The 15,258-nt window shown below is 43.2% G+C and overlaps 2 protein-coding genes across 4 annotated transcripts in view; one reads left to right on the top strand and one right to left on the bottom strand.

Annotated features, from left to right (window-relative positions):
* Positions 1 to 13,764, top strand: part of gabbr2 (gamma-aminobutyric acid (GABA) B receptor, 2) — a 1,824,974-nt gene extending 1,811,210 nt beyond the window's left edge. For both annotated transcript variants that reach the window (XM_085988269.1, XM_085988271.1), the window contains exons 18-19: positions 8,406 to 8,526; positions 10,832 to 13,764. In XM_085988269.1, coding sequence (XP_085844395.1) covers positions 8,406 to 8,526; positions 10,832 to 10,997 — 287 coding nt within the window. In that variant the 3' untranslated portion in view covers positions 10,998 to 13,764. The remainder of the gene's footprint in view (positions 1 to 8,405; positions 8,527 to 10,831) is intronic.
* Positions 3,827 to 15,258, bottom strand: part of elp2 (elongator acetyltransferase complex subunit 2) — a 241,733-nt gene continuing 230,301 nt past the window's right edge. For both annotated transcript variants that reach the window (XM_085988273.1, XM_085988272.1), the window contains exons 24-26: positions 11,806 to 11,858; positions 10,284 to 10,390; positions 3,827 to 9,576 (exon numbers count right to left, since the gene is read on the bottom strand). The gene's annotated coding sequence lies outside the window, so the exon portion shown is untranslated. The remainder of the gene's footprint in view (positions 9,577 to 10,283; positions 10,391 to 11,805; positions 11,859 to 15,258) is intronic.

Below are 15,258 nucleotides of genomic sequence, written 5' to 3' on the forward strand. Positions count from 1 at the left end.
ATTCTTGGTGATCTCCTCTATGTTCCCGTCAATGCCTGGCCACCACACAAATGCTCTCGCTAAATTCTTCATCTTTACTCCACCCAGATGTCCTTCGTGCAGCTCCTTGAGTACTTTCTTTTGGAGTTTGGGCGGAATCACCACTCTCGACCCACACATTAGGGTTCCCCGGCACACCGACAGTTGTTCTTTCCTCTGTGAGAATGCCTGCAGTGTTGGTTCGCTCTGTGCTGGCCATCCCTTCACCGTTAAGTCATAGACTCGTGAAAGAGTCGGGTCATTCCTTGTCTCCTTCTCAATCATTGAGTTTGTTATCGGCAGACATTCCACAATGGACGAGTGGAACAACTCCACTGGGTCCCCTGTACTCGCTTCTTCTACTGTCGGCAATGGTAAGCGTGATAACCCATCGGCATTTCCGTGTTTTGTTGACCTTTTTGTACTCAATGTCATACTGGTGTGCCCCAAGTAAGACTGACCATCTTTGTAGCCTTTGTGCTGTCATGTTGGACACGGCCTTGTTCGGGTTAAATATGGACACCAACGGCTGGTGGTCTGTCAGCAATGTGAACCTCTTACATTGCAAGTAATGGTTGAATTTCTTCACGCCCCACACAAGACTGAGGGCCTCCCTGTCTATCTGGGCGTAATTTCGCTCCGCGGTTGTCAAAGATCGGGACGCGAAAGCCACTGGCCTTTCCGAGCCATTTGGAAGCCTGTGCGAAAGTACTGCTCCAATTCCGTACGGTGAAGCATCACACGCCAGCCGAAGAGGTAATGCTGGGTTGAAATGAGCCAACACTTCCTCGGAGGTAATCAACTCCTTGCTTCTGCGAAAAGCCTTTTTGCACTCCTCACTCCACTTCCATGGTGTCTCCTTTCGCAACAGCTCATTCAGTGGATGCAGCACCGTGGACAAATTTGGTAGGAACTTGTGGTAGTAATTGATCAACCCCAAGAATGATCTTAACTGTGACACGTTCCCTGGAGCGGGAGCCTTCACGACCGCTTCTATCTTCTCCGGTGATTTATGTAGTCCCTCGCGGTCAATGATATGACCGCAGTATGAGATTCGTTTTTGGAAAAACTCACACTTATTGCGGTTAACCCTAAGGCCATACTCCTTTAACCTGGTGAGTACCAGTTTCAAATTCGTGAGGTGTTCCTCTTCATCCATTCCCGTGATTAGGATATCATCCAAATAGCACTGCGTGCTTGGAATTCCTTGTAACACCTGTTCCATGGCCCTCTGCCAAATTGCTGGTGCCGAAGCCACTCCAAAGACCAGTCTGTTATAACGGTACAAACCTCTGTGGGTATTGATAGTTAGGTATTGGCGTGACTCTTCCTCAACCTCCATCTGCAAATATGCCTGAGCTAGGTCTATCTTCGTGAAGTGTTTTCCTCCAGCCAACGAAGCGAAAATATCTTCAATCCTTGGCAGCGGGTATTGCACCGAATGAAGCACTGGGTTCACTGTGATCTTGAAATCCCCGCAGATACGGACCTTCCCCGGTCCCCCTGGCTTACTACTTGGTGAGGATTTCATGACGGGTACAATGGGCGTGGCCCACTCACTGTAGTCTACTTTTGACAGAACCCCTGATCGTTCAAGTTCTTCTAGTTCTGCCTCCACTGCTGGTCGTATTGCATACGGTACCGACCTGGCCTTACAAAACTTTGGGCTTGCATGTTCTGCAATCTTAACCCTTGCTTTAATACCTCGCAGCTTACCCAGCCCTTGTTGGAATACTTCTTTCGCTTCATCTAATATTCGGGACAACCGTTCAGATTTGACGTCCTCTTTCTCGTGCTCATGCCAATCCATCTTTATTTTTCGGATCCACTCCCGTCCTAGAAGTGGTGGACCTCCCTCAGGTAGTACATACAGATCCAGACGGCGGTAATTTTTGTCTTTGTATCGCACATTAACTCCTGCCTTCCCAATAGGGAATACTTTGTGTCCCGTGTATGTCTGTAGTACTAATTCTGTATTCCGTAGTGGAATATGTTTGAAAAACTTTTTATAGTCATGCTTATTCATGACCGTCAATGCCGATCCCGTGTCTACTTCCATTTTGACTTTGGCCTTTTCAATCCGCAGCGTCATCCAAATGGTTTGTCTGTCAGCTTCGTTGTTCACGTTGTGAATTTTTAGACTGTCCAGTCCCTTGTATTTGAAGTGTGAGTCGGACTTTTGTTCCCTTGGACTCTTCTTGTACCCTTTTTTTGCGGACTCCCTCTTGTTGTCCGTCATTCTTGACCGGCATACTTTTGTTATGTGCCCGATCCTGCCACATTTCCTACATTCTTGGTTCTTAAACCAGCACTGATTCTGGTCGTGCGTTGTCTTTCCACAACGGTAGCATTTGGAAGTGCTTGCAGTAATTTGATCCTTCAGCACTGCTACGACCTCTTCGAAGGTCTGGTCCACTGGTTTAACTGGTGCTATTAGATGTTTCAAGAGCCCGTATGTTTTTGCTCCCATCGAATTTAACAAAGTTATTGCCTTGTCGTATATGGCTACGCAATATATTCCTATGAGTTCCCCATACGTGGCCCTGTCTTCTATTTCAGCATTAAAATCATTAATATTTCCTCGCTTAGGCATCTTCTCTTTCCGAGAACAGCACAAGTATTTCTTTACTTATTATTAATTTTCTTCTCTTCTTGAGAACACCACAAGTATTGCTTTACTTATTTCTTGTTTCTGAAAATTCTAATTAATTTTCTAAGATGGCGGTTTCCCGCTTCTGCCTTCTTCCCCTGCGGTTTTCCCGCGAAAAATGGCGGCTTTCCCGCGCTTCTCGCTCTCCCCGCCCACTTCAATGGCGGTTTTCCCGCACTTGACGGTCTTCGCCCGTCCCCCGACGCTGTCTTTCAGCCCGAGTGCGGCTCTTATCAGCGGATGCGATCGATGGCCCGGCTGCGCCTCGCACTTGAAAGCGGCCCCCGGCCTCTGGCTCACCCGCTCGCGCGGATCTTGCTCGCTCCCTCCCGGGCTCTGGCTTACCCGCTCGCGCGTTTCACCGCGGCTCTTATCAGGGATTGCGATCGCCCTTATCTCCCGATCGGTGGCACTGTCTTTGCAGCCAACGCTGCAGCTTACCCACGAGGTTATGGAGGCTTCAGGGTCCTAATGCCTGTCGCTTCCAGCCTGTCGGTTCCAGACTGGTGAGGATTGAAACCTCTCTTCAACGTCCTGTCTTCGGACGAAGCCGCCGTGGAACAACTGCCGCAGGGTTCGAATCCTGACTCGTCGCCAATGTTAAGTCTGTGGGTTGTATTATAAATAATCACAGACTCCACTGTTAACAAAATAAACACGTCTTTACTATTCAGAGGCTCGGGCGATTCTGCCCTAGTTAACGTATCACAACCCTTATATACTGGTGTGGTCACTATTGGTATTACAGTATACATGAGCCAACAAATAGTGCCACACCGAAAGTAGTGCTCTTAAAGGCGAACGGTTACATTCTATAGTTCCCTTAAAGGTAAACGGTTACATACACAACAATTATAAACTGTGGCTTCGATATTTAACACCCCCACCCCCTCTACCCCCAATGGGCGGGAGAGGGATTGCTGCCCAAGATTCCAGGAATGCCCTGATAGCTCAAAGGTTCAGTTAATCACTCACACTGGACAAATGTCACAATACCATCCCCGCCCCCTCATACAAACAGTCCTGCAACCATCCATCCATTGGTTCCACATCCACCAATTGGTGTCAGTCAATTCATCTCTCCACTTTCACCACCAAACAAGTGAACAGCAGAATGGGCACTCACCATTCAATAATGGGGCACACAGGAAAGCGGTGCGAATTTATAATTTTTTATATGTGATACAACAACTAAATATCAATAACAAATATAAAAATACACCCATGAGCTTATGCTTGGTGAACTATAAGGCCTTTCTTTTCCTATCTCTGGCACTTCTACGTGGTGCTACAGCTGTGGTTTCAGCACAGGTAGTGGAAGGCTGCTATGTTCCTCGCTCTGTCTTTTGATGTGTTCCCAGTCAATGACCTTTGGGTGTTGGAGCCTGTGAGGGCTCCACCAGTGACTGCTCTACCTGCATTGTGCAGGGCAGAATTGGCCACCGGGAGAGGAGGCAGCATGTCAGGTACTGGTTATAGGGTGACAACAGGTGAGACGTGCATATGCTCCGAGAAGAGTGCGCACTTTCCTTTCCCTTAGCACCATCCTCCCTCCCCAAGACCAGCGGCACATCACTTCTGCCTCTCTGCAGGAGAGTGGCTTGGAGGAGATCAGTGACGCCTTGGAAACCCACGCCTAATCTATCTGCCAGCATGTGGAAGCCAGTAGAATATTGGCGGCCAGAGTATGCAAGGCCGCCATCTGGGCCGGTAGGGACTCATTTGTGCACCTGATACAACTTCCATAGAGGCGGCCAGACTCTCAATGAAAGATTGTATTGTTAAAAAGCATTGCGACATTGCTCCACAAATGTTTGAGCTGGACTCCTCCGTCCTCTGTGCCATTGTGGAAAGTGTGCCCGGCAGGACTGCCAGGACCTCGCACAGTTGCTGCTGACCCTCGAGCATTCTCCTTTTCATTGAGCCAATGCTTCACCCCTGCTCAACGTAAATTATTTAGGAGCTTCATAACTATTTATTCCCATTCATATTCATTAATTCAATGCCAGTATATAAGCGTCTCATTCTTCACCCTGCTGGAATGAACTCATCCTAAAAACATTCAACAGTGATTTGACAACCTGCTATTAAATCTTGTTTAAGATATCCATCTGAGAACTGAGTTGATTTTCTTGTTTACTGATCCGAATTAGTTCCCTGAGCAGTGTGATTGTAAGGCTGCTGGTCTATTCTGTGCATAGGGTACTGGTGATGCCCTAGTACATTCACACAACACTGAACAGCTTTTACATAAACATCTGGATGATACAGTGTGCACTGGCTGTTTATTTTTCATAATCACAAATTTTGTTACAGGTCTAATGCATCAATAATACATGAGGATGAGAATATTACAGGAATAGTATATTCATCCTAAGAAATAACTAGTCTTGGGAAAACAGGTCTTGCACTGCACTACTGTAGTGATCATGAAAAATGCTTTAGCATATGATTGACATTATTTCAGATTATTATGCCATTGTATTAAGACTATGGTGTGACTCTATGTTGTCAGACTGTTTGTCTCACATCCAGTCTTGGATGAGCTGCAATTTTCTTCAGCTAAACTTTGAGAAGACCAAAATCTTTATCTTTGGTCCCCACCTCAATCTACGTACACTTGCCATTGCTTTCTTCCCCTTCTCCCTCTACTGTCTCAGGCTGTACCAGACAGTTTGCAACCACAGCATTCTATTCAACCCCGAGTTGAGCTTCTGACCCCATTTCCTCTTCATCACTAAAACTGTACTGTTGTCCACATGCAATAAACTTCTTAGCACTGTTCTTTCATGGAAATGCCATGGAAATCCCTAATACAACTATAGCTGAATAGGAGCCCTATTTTACTTTTCTAACTGTAATATTATGTATTTTCATTCTTTGTGAGAGCACAAACTACTTTTAACTTCATTTTATACTAGTGGACCAAGGGGTTATTGCTCATCATAAGTCAAAGGAGATGCTGATTTAATATGGAGAGGAACATTATAGCATGTAAACTACAACACATTATTTTGTTCCTAAGGTGTATCTATGTCCCTTTAAGGACATAAGTACTAATTGTAGTAAATAAGAAATCCAGAGGCTAGTTAACGTTTACATATACATATAAGGGGCCTAACGCCAGTTTTAAAGATGACCAACCCAGTATCAGGTTGGATGTCTTTCAGGCGTCCTTTTGACGCAGGACATTGGTCCCCAAAATTGGCCCTCAATGTGCCTGTTTTACACCCATAAAACGGGCATGACATTGTACAATTTCTACCCTATATAACTGCAAGTATTATTACTCAATTGTGGATGGCATCATTGCAAAACAATCACGACTGGGAATCTTAGCTAGTAACCTCCCCCCCACCCACCCCCATCAAATAACCAAATTTCCCTTTATTAGAACTCCAACTGAGATCAGTTAACTTGGCACAGACTGAAGATAGAACCTGGAACCTTGGTAGTCTATATGGCTCAGCTACTGTTTTAACCAACAAAGCCATCAATGATATTTAATTGAAATAAAAGATTCAAGAGAGCAACATGCAATAAGTAACCAATGAAAACTGCTGTAAATATGCTGTTAGGTGTTCCTAGGGCTTAGATATGACCTAGTGTAATCATAAGAAAGGTTAGGAGCCATTTTACGGTTCAGAATTCTGATGCACCCCTCTTTCACAAAATTGCACAAAATTGCCTTGATTTCCATTAAGGTTAATACATAGGAAATTAGGTGCTGGGCGCGCATAATTTTGCAAAATGCATTCCCAGTGCACACCAAGGAGCAGTACATCGGACTTTTTACCCCTTCATATAAGATATTGGAGTGGTGACAGAAGACTGGAGAATTTCAAATGTTACACCCGTTCAAAAAAGGGGAGAGGCATAAGCCCGGCAGCCACAGGCCAGTCAGGCTAACGATGGTGGTGGGGAAACTTTTAGAGACATTAATCCTAGACAAAATTAATTGACACTTAGAAAAATATGGATTAATAAATGTAAGCCAGCACGGATTTGTTAAAGGCAAATCGTGCTTGACTTACTTCTTTGATGAAGTAACGGAGAGGATTGATGAGGGTAGTGCAGTTGATGTTGTGTATATGGACTTTCAAAAGGCATTGGATAATGTACCACATAATAGATTTGTTAGCAAAATTGAAGCCCATGGGATTAAAGGTGCAGTGGCTGTGTGGATACAACAATTGGCTAAAGGATAGAAAGTAGAGAATAGTGGTGAATTATTGCTTTTCAGACTGGAGGGAAGTGTGCAATGGTGTCCCCAGCAGTTGGTGTTGGGAGCACTGCTCTTTTTGATATATATTAAGAAAATAAGAACATAAGAATTAGGAGCAGGAATAGGCCATACAGCTCCTTGAGCCTGCTCCATCATTCAATAAGATTATGACTGATCTTCGACCTCAACTCCACTTTCCCGCCCGATCCCCATATCCCTTGATTCCCCTAAAGTCCAAAAATCTATCTATCCGAGCCTTGAATATACTCAACAACTCAGCATCCACAGCTCTTTGGGGTAGAGCTGTTGTTGTTGTAGAGAATTCCAAAGATTCACAACCCTCTAAGTGAAGAAATTCCTCAGTCTTAAATGGCCGACCCCTTATCCTGAGACTGTGCCCCCTAGTTCTAGACTCTCCAGCCAGGGGAAACAACCTCTCAGCATCTACCCTGTCAATCCCCCTCAGAATCTTATATGTATATTAATGACCTTGTCTTGGGTATACAGGGTATAATTTCATAGTTTGCAGATAATACGAAACTCAGAAATGTAGTTAACAGTGAGGAGGATAGTAACAGACTTCAGGAGGACACAGACAGATTTGTGAAATGTGTAAACACATGGCAGATGAAATTTAATGCAGAGAAGTGTGAAGTGATTTGTTTTGGTAGGAAGAATGAGGAAAGGCAATATAAATTAATTTTAAATACAATTTTAAATGGGGTGCAGGAAGAGAGAGACCTGGAAGTGTACGCACACAAACCTTTGGAGGTAACAGGACAAGTTGAGAAGGCTGTTAAAAAGACATATGGGATCCTTGGCTTTATAAATAGAGGCCTAGAATACAAAAGGAAGGAAGTTATGCTGAACCTTTATATAATACTGGTTAGGCTCCAGCTGGAGTAATATGCCCAATTCTGGGCACCACACTAGAATGGTATCAGGGATGAAAGACTTCAGCTATGTGGAGAGACTGGAGAAACTAGGGTTGTTCTTCTTAGAGCAGAGATAGTTAAGGGGAGATTTGATAAAGGTGTTCAAAATTATGAAGTGTCTTGATAGAGAAAATAAGGAGAAACTGTTTCCAGTGGCAGAAAGGTCGATAACCAGAGGACACAGACTTAAAGTAATTGGCAAAAGAACCAGACATGAGGAAAATAATGTTTACGCAGCAAGTTATTATGATCTGGAATGCACTGCCTGAAGGGGTGGTGGAAGCGGATTCAATAGTAACTTTCAAAAGGGAATTGGATAAATACTTGGGGGGCAAAATTGCAGGGCTATGGGGAAAGAGAGGGGGAGTGGGACTAATTGGATAGCTCTTTCAAAGAAGCCTTCTGACCCAGGCACACTGGGTCGAATAGCCTACTTCTGTGCTGTATCATTCTATGATTCTATGATTTCATTACACTGGCAAAGAATAATTTGTACTTTTCCTTATTTGTATTCAGTAATCATGTGGGAATGGAGTCCTGCAGTGTGCAAAATTAACATCATCAAATTTCTTTATAGATAGTGACAAACCTCTAATGAAAAACCACCATGATTCGCAGTCACAGGTGCCTTGGGGCACCGCACTGGAGCCTTCCAGAACAAACAAAGATGTCATAGAAGATATCAACTCTCCCGAACAGTACGTAATGTAACAAGTATATTACCAAAATTCAGAAGCAATCTTTACCAGTATTACTAGTGTATTTCCTACTAAAATCAAAACTTTGTCTCCCTAAATTTGTTAATTTTCCAGTAATTTGACCTATTATTTTAGTCATGTTATAAGTTTTGAATGTTTCCTCAGCTGCAAATATATCTTAATGTTGTGACATTTAACTTAGAACAATGATCAGCAGTGCAACTATTTAATTGTTGGGTAAATCACTGACGAAGCCATCTTCTACATCTTTGCACCTCGACTGGAGCTTGAATAGCTAGACAAAGGTGGCCTTGCTATTCAGCATTGTTATCCAACTCTCCTGACTAGGAAACAGATCAAAGCCTCACATTCATTAGCAGTGATATCAGCTTGGATATTGGGTATCAATAGTTTCAACATTGAGGAATTATTCCATTTCAACACCATCCACATTATCAGTATGTTCTGCATACTGATGACCTGGAGTTCCCCTATCAGGCCAGCTTCTTCTTCTTTTGCCACTGTGATAAGCAATGTGCTTGGTCTCATCTTGAGATTCTCCAGTATACCCTGGTTCAGATGCTGCATCAGTGCCACATTGAGGAGGAGGTAGATACTTTTGATAACCCTGCTGTGGAGGTTTTCATCCGTTGGATGCTGTAGTGTTTTCCTTGTTGAGGGTGGCCTTGGTGGGAAGTTTCTCTTGCTGCAAATCACACACCATGTGTGGTGTAAAATGAGTGAAACTATTAAATGAGCAACTTGATGTTCATTGTAACATTAAACCTGTGTAGTGAATGGGAAGAGAGTTCAGGTAAAGATGCCTGAAAGCTTGATGCTTGAAACATTTCCTGATTATCGTTACTGGTAGCTTACGTGTCCCACTAACATTGCTACAAGCTAGAACGATGAGGTGTTTCCTTGTTAGGCTTATACCCAGTTTGTGGGCAAATATGAGACAACATCTTGTGGAAAAGTCCCATTTCATTCCCATTGTACACATTCTGAGAGACAGGTTTCCTTCTTCGATTATCTTCTTGAATTTTTTTCCTGAAAGAATCCAAGATATTTCCATGAAAACCAACAATTCCCTTATAACAGCCTCTTTACAGCATAAAACGGGCATGAGGGCCAATTTTGAGGACCAACATCCTGTGTCCCAAGGACGCCTGAAAGACGTCTGACCTGATTTTGTTTGGGGAGAATTTTCGTGGGGCCAGGAGAAGCAATATTGTTCCTCCTGGTTCCACAAAATAACTGTGCCCTGCTGCTGATCCGTTCTCGATCTCCTCCAGATCGGCTCCCCCCACAGACCCAACCGGCCAGCCGGCTCAGCACAGGAGCGCGCCAATTTCCCAGCATCTCACAACCGGCAGTGTTCAAATGAGGCCAGAACCCAAAAGTGGTCGGGTGTGGACAACACCGTGAAGGGATCAGTCGCTCTGACACCCATTTTGGGCGGAAGTTGAAATCCCCTCTAGAAATTTCAGTTACTTAGCAAACACTGGCAGATGAAAAAAAAATTCAGAATGCATTTTAAGTGATTTGTGGGAATCCGGCGCGCAATCACAGGGTGATCTACTTTCACTAGAAAGTAGCTGCTATTCTGTGTGGTACAGGCTGTGACAGGGAAGCATGACACCATCACAGTGCCATCTCCAGGAATAACAAGTACTTATGTGTCTTCAATGAAACATACGGCCCCTGTACCAAATTTAATCATTTGTAGTGCTGCACACAGTAAGCTAGAGACTTACCTCTCTCATGCTGTCTTTGTGTTTCTGATTCCCTCTCTGTCTCTTTTTTCTGGTTTTGTATCTCTCTTTCCTCTTGAGTGTGGGAGGTGAGCAAGGGAGCATTTTACCTGGGTGACCAAGAATCTAATTAACAAAGTTGACTACACTCCACTGGTAGAATGGCTAGCAATTTAAAGGAGCAATAAAGGGGAAGCAATGTAAATATAGCACATGGGAAATGAAAATAGATTCAATGAAGAAGAAACAAGGATAGCTTTCCTACAACAGTGGAAATACATACATAAATAAATGGTTCACAAATGGAGGTTTTATCTCCCTTGCCATTTTACTGTATTACGTGGCCTTTGATAGTATTGGTGATCTATATCTGCAAATACTAATCAAAGAATGATGAGTGGATCAAGCCAGCAAGTTTCACCACCGATGTGTCAATGGAAGCAATTACTTAAACAGATTTTACCCTTATAGCTAGTGCAGATTTCACTCTAATTACATTTTAGCAAATGTCCCATAAGTGATGATTAATAACTTTTTATTCTCTTTTGCAGTATACAGCGTAGACTGTCTTTGCAGCTACCCATTCTTCATCATGCCTACTTGCCATCAATAGGTGGAGTTGATGCTAGTTGTGCCAGTCCGTGTGTTAGTCCCAGTGCCAGCCCTCGGCACCGACATGTGCAGCCATCATTTCAAGTCATGATTTCCGACCTGTAAAGAAAGGCTTTGTAGCCTGAACTAATGAGTACTCAGCGTTTGGACTGCGTACTCCACCTAGTTCTCTGCTACATACACGACGCACGCTCTCCTTACCACAGAGGAATAGGCATTTGAAACAGACACTACTGGGTTCCTGAGCCAGTTTGTGTGGTTTTGGGGAGATGTCCTGAATCTGACCTGTAGCCTTATCTGTGAAGTTTTTGTTTCTGCATAAACTGGATGTACGTTTCCTTCCCAGAAAGAGTGACAGGTTTTCTTAAGGAAGCAGGGACTGAAGTTTTATCAAAACTGCGCAATTGTTTTTTAGTGCCACAATCATGAAAGGAGAAAAATGAGTTGCTATGCAAAATTTGATACATAATAATGGTTCACACTTCAAACAAAATCCAGCATATAAATATAAATTTCAATTGTAGCATAAAAGCAAAGATTGTCACTATTTCTGCACATGATCACACTAGACCCCTAAGCAAATTTTGATATGGAGAATGAAGCTTTGTAATAAATATGTCCATTGTAGGAATGTGTTTCTAGTGTAGAAACATATAATTGATTTAGGAAGACACATTCTGATAAGTCACAGGGGTCTTTTGAACATGGTAAGTGGACAGTATATAGATTGGTGTAGAAGTGATCTTGTTACCAGTTTGATAAAGAGTGAGGTTTGCCAGCTAAAAATATTATGGCTTGCTTGTGTCCTAAACCTTTGTTCTGATAAAACCTGTTATCTCTTGCTCGCAAATTGATGATTTCTGGTTTTGGTGCACATTTGTAGTACTACTAACTGAAACTGGTGTGTGCTTACCAAGTCAGAACCTGAGTGGTACCAGTAGACATGTGGATGCAGTCACTTCCTGGCTGAAGAAAAGAGAAGAGACAACAAGCGATGAGTTTTCTTACTTCACGTTCTGAAAGCAAGAGATAAACAGGTTCGATGTGGATATCCGTCACTCTCTCCATCTCTGTCTTCCCATATGCCGGCCTGTATTTTTCCTTAGCTATCTCACTCCGTGTACATATTTATTATATCCTTGGTCAAAATACTACATGTGAATAAATTGTTTTCATTATCCCCCCCCACCCTCCAACCAATCTGCTTCAGCGAATGATGTCAGCAGACAAGGGCGAGATTATCGTGCTGTTGTCACAAAGTACACATTTCGGCAGTACAAAAAAATGAAACAAAATCTGTTTTGAAACTAAACTTAAGTCCAAGGGTATACTAAGACAAATATACTGAGTGCAAGTTCAGCTACAGTGTAACTCGTGATCTTTCTTCATGGTCATCATGCTTAAAAATCTCCAACTCAAATGACACAAGTCCACATAAGTAGCTTCTGTTTGCCTGATATGCAGTGCATATTCTGTCCCCATAGGGGCACACTGCATTTATCTACACCCACAAAATTTAAAAGCAGGCAAGTAATAGCCAAGGTTTAGGGACCTCCAAGTGCGTAGGAGTACTGCTGGCTTTTAACTGACTAAGAATGTGCCGCTTACCAACACAGAGCACTGGTATGCTTCCTGTTGCTTGTCCAACTTGGACTATCCTACCTGTTAGGGTATTACTTTGCAGGATTATCTAGAACCAAGTGTGAAGAATCCCAATGCCTGTGACAGGTCTACCCTTCCAGGTTCCATTAGTGAGCCGTGTTCACTGATCAATCATTTGCAGCATTTTACAGTACTGTGGAACTACCTGGCTCAGGTATTGTGTTTCTGAGTCTGTCTCAGAGGATTAACTCTGTGCTATCTCTCATTCCCATGCATCATCTTGGAGTCAAATTGGATCCTATCAAGATGCTGCTTATGGGCCTTCTTTGAGGAGGATAGTTCCTAATTGGTCATTAAGACAGCTGACAAGTGTGAGTTTGAGCTCTCACTCGCAGACAACATGCACCAGGAACTCATCTTGACTGACACGGAGAAGCGTCTAAATGGGAGACTGGTGCTTTACTGCTACCACCACTGTAGTCGATGGTTATAGGTCATAACTTAGATTCTGATTGTGTCCAAAAGGCCCCATTGAAGCTTAGGTATGCACTCTTCCGGACCAGATTTGTATTTTTGTCAAGGTTGCACAATCCCATGTTCATCTACGTCAAAAGAGCATGCTCAGTGCACTGATAAACCAGTCCTAATAAGCTTTTAATTAACGTTGTGAAGAAATGCTGTTTTCTGGTATCCTAAATGGTAACACTGGCTGTTAATGTATTTCCCTGCCTCCTTAATTCAACTTCTAACCAGGTTTATTTTTGAAGACAGTTCATCATATGGAAGGAGGACTGAATATTGTATACACAAGTTCTCTGTAGAAATATTATTCTAACATAGCAGGAAAAAACTAAAAAAAGTATTGGACTGTTGGAGGTGAGCGTGTGTATCTGTGACTGTCTGTGAATACTGACTGTGTGCAGTTTATTAGGTTTAAACCATGCAGTACATTTCTGTCTTAATGATACAGTAGTTCTTTCCCATAAGGAAACATTTTTATTTCCTGCTAATATCAAAGACCCACAAAGTAATATAGTTATTTAATGTTTCTGTTCTTTTATACAGCAGCAAAAAAAGGGTAAATTAATGGAGAAGGCTGTGCCCCGAATGGCATTTTCCAAATCATAAGTGCACAAATGCTTTATCTAGACTGGAACTGCCAGGATAAACTGTAAATGGATAGAAGGTTTCTTGTACCCTTATACTGCATGAATCAATTTTTAATAAATTGTTGCGAATCTGTTTTTATGAATAAAATACAAAAACTCAAGATTCTTGTATTCTTCTGTTCTGTGGAATAACCTGACTCTTGCAGATCTGAGAGAGGTGCATGCTGGGTTCCTGTTGCTTTCAATATTGCCCAAAGACCGCTGCGTGCAGATGTTACTTAGACATCGTGAGCTCCCTGTAGCAATCTGATTCAAACTGCCATATCTAATACAGACGAAGAATAATATTCCCACTGACAAAAACGGCTCTATTTATTTTCATGGCAAAAATATCTCTGCCACACTTAATTCTTTTAACTGACAATATGCTTGTTTAATATGTTAATACATTCAAGGGGCCTCAACATGCACAATGTTTTACTTTATGACCAAATTTGAAATTGTTACATACTCTTTCTAACAAAATTGTTTTGGGCGCATGGGGGTGCAGGGTACAATCCCTGCGCCTAAATGGTGAGGCCCGTGGCGCCCTCGATATTGAACCTCGGGCCTCTTGCCTCAGTTCCTGCTGGCGCAGCACCAAGAGCCTGCCGGCGGAGTGATGGACGATCGGGTCACTGCTAGCGTCATTAGTGGCCATCAGGTAAGTCAGGACCGGGCCTGGGGGATCTGAAGTCAGGGAGATTGGAGGCTGGCTGGGGTGGGGAGGTGGTGGTTGGTGGTGTGGGGCGTGCGGAATAAGGAAGAGAAAAAAGCCAGTCTTGCAGTGGGGGCCTCAAACAAGTGTTAGGCTGTTTAGTTGCATACGCAAAGGTCTTAATATCTGTAGCAGATGTGAGCACAGGATGGTGATTTTTTGCCTTTTCCCAATATGGCAGGCGGAAATGTTCGCGCACTTCCTGCCCACTGTAGGCCGGTTAGCACCCCAAAAACAGGCGCTACGTGGCCTAATTTATAGGCCATAGGTTTTCGTCTCCAGCACCTTGGTGGCAAACTAGCAGAGCAGATCGCTCAATATAAGGCCTTTGCCAATGTTGCTGGATTCATCACAGTCCAAATCCAAATAGGAACAATCTTCATGAGGACAGCAATTTTATGGTTAGAGTCCACTGTCTCGATCATTGGAGAGCTGTGATAGTCAATATGGGCTAGAAAAACCTCAGCACACCCAACTATATAGCGACAATGGATCATCTGCCCAAGACAGTATCGGGGCCGCCCAAGGCTGGCAATGAGGAAAAGGGCTTATCAACACCAGCGGATGACATGATGAAGATCCAACATCTTTGGTATGGTTGGTGCTAATCCCTCACTATCAACTAATGTCGAAGGAGAATTTCTATTTCCAGATGATGCCTTAGTATTAGTTGCGGCTGAAGCATCTCATGTTTACGAACATCAAGGAGCGTGTAGAGCCTTGGAAAAAGCCTTTAGCTTGCTCATCTCCATCCAAACCATTTAAGACTGATAATGGTCAATAATTTTATTATTGGTTGAGGTGTGAATGAAACAATTAGCACCATGCAGTACTACTGAGATGGACCTGGTTGAAACATTTTGGGATGGTGCTGTGTGGTCAGAGGGCACGGATGGAT

This window comes from Somniosus microcephalus, chromosome 5 (genome assembly GCF_052327205.1).
Source record: "Somniosus microcephalus isolate GS21.2 chromosome 5, FLI_Smic_1.0, whole genome shotgun sequence".
NCBI lineage: Eukaryota > Metazoa > Chordata > Chondrichthyes > Squaliformes > Somniosidae > Somniosus > Somniosus microcephalus.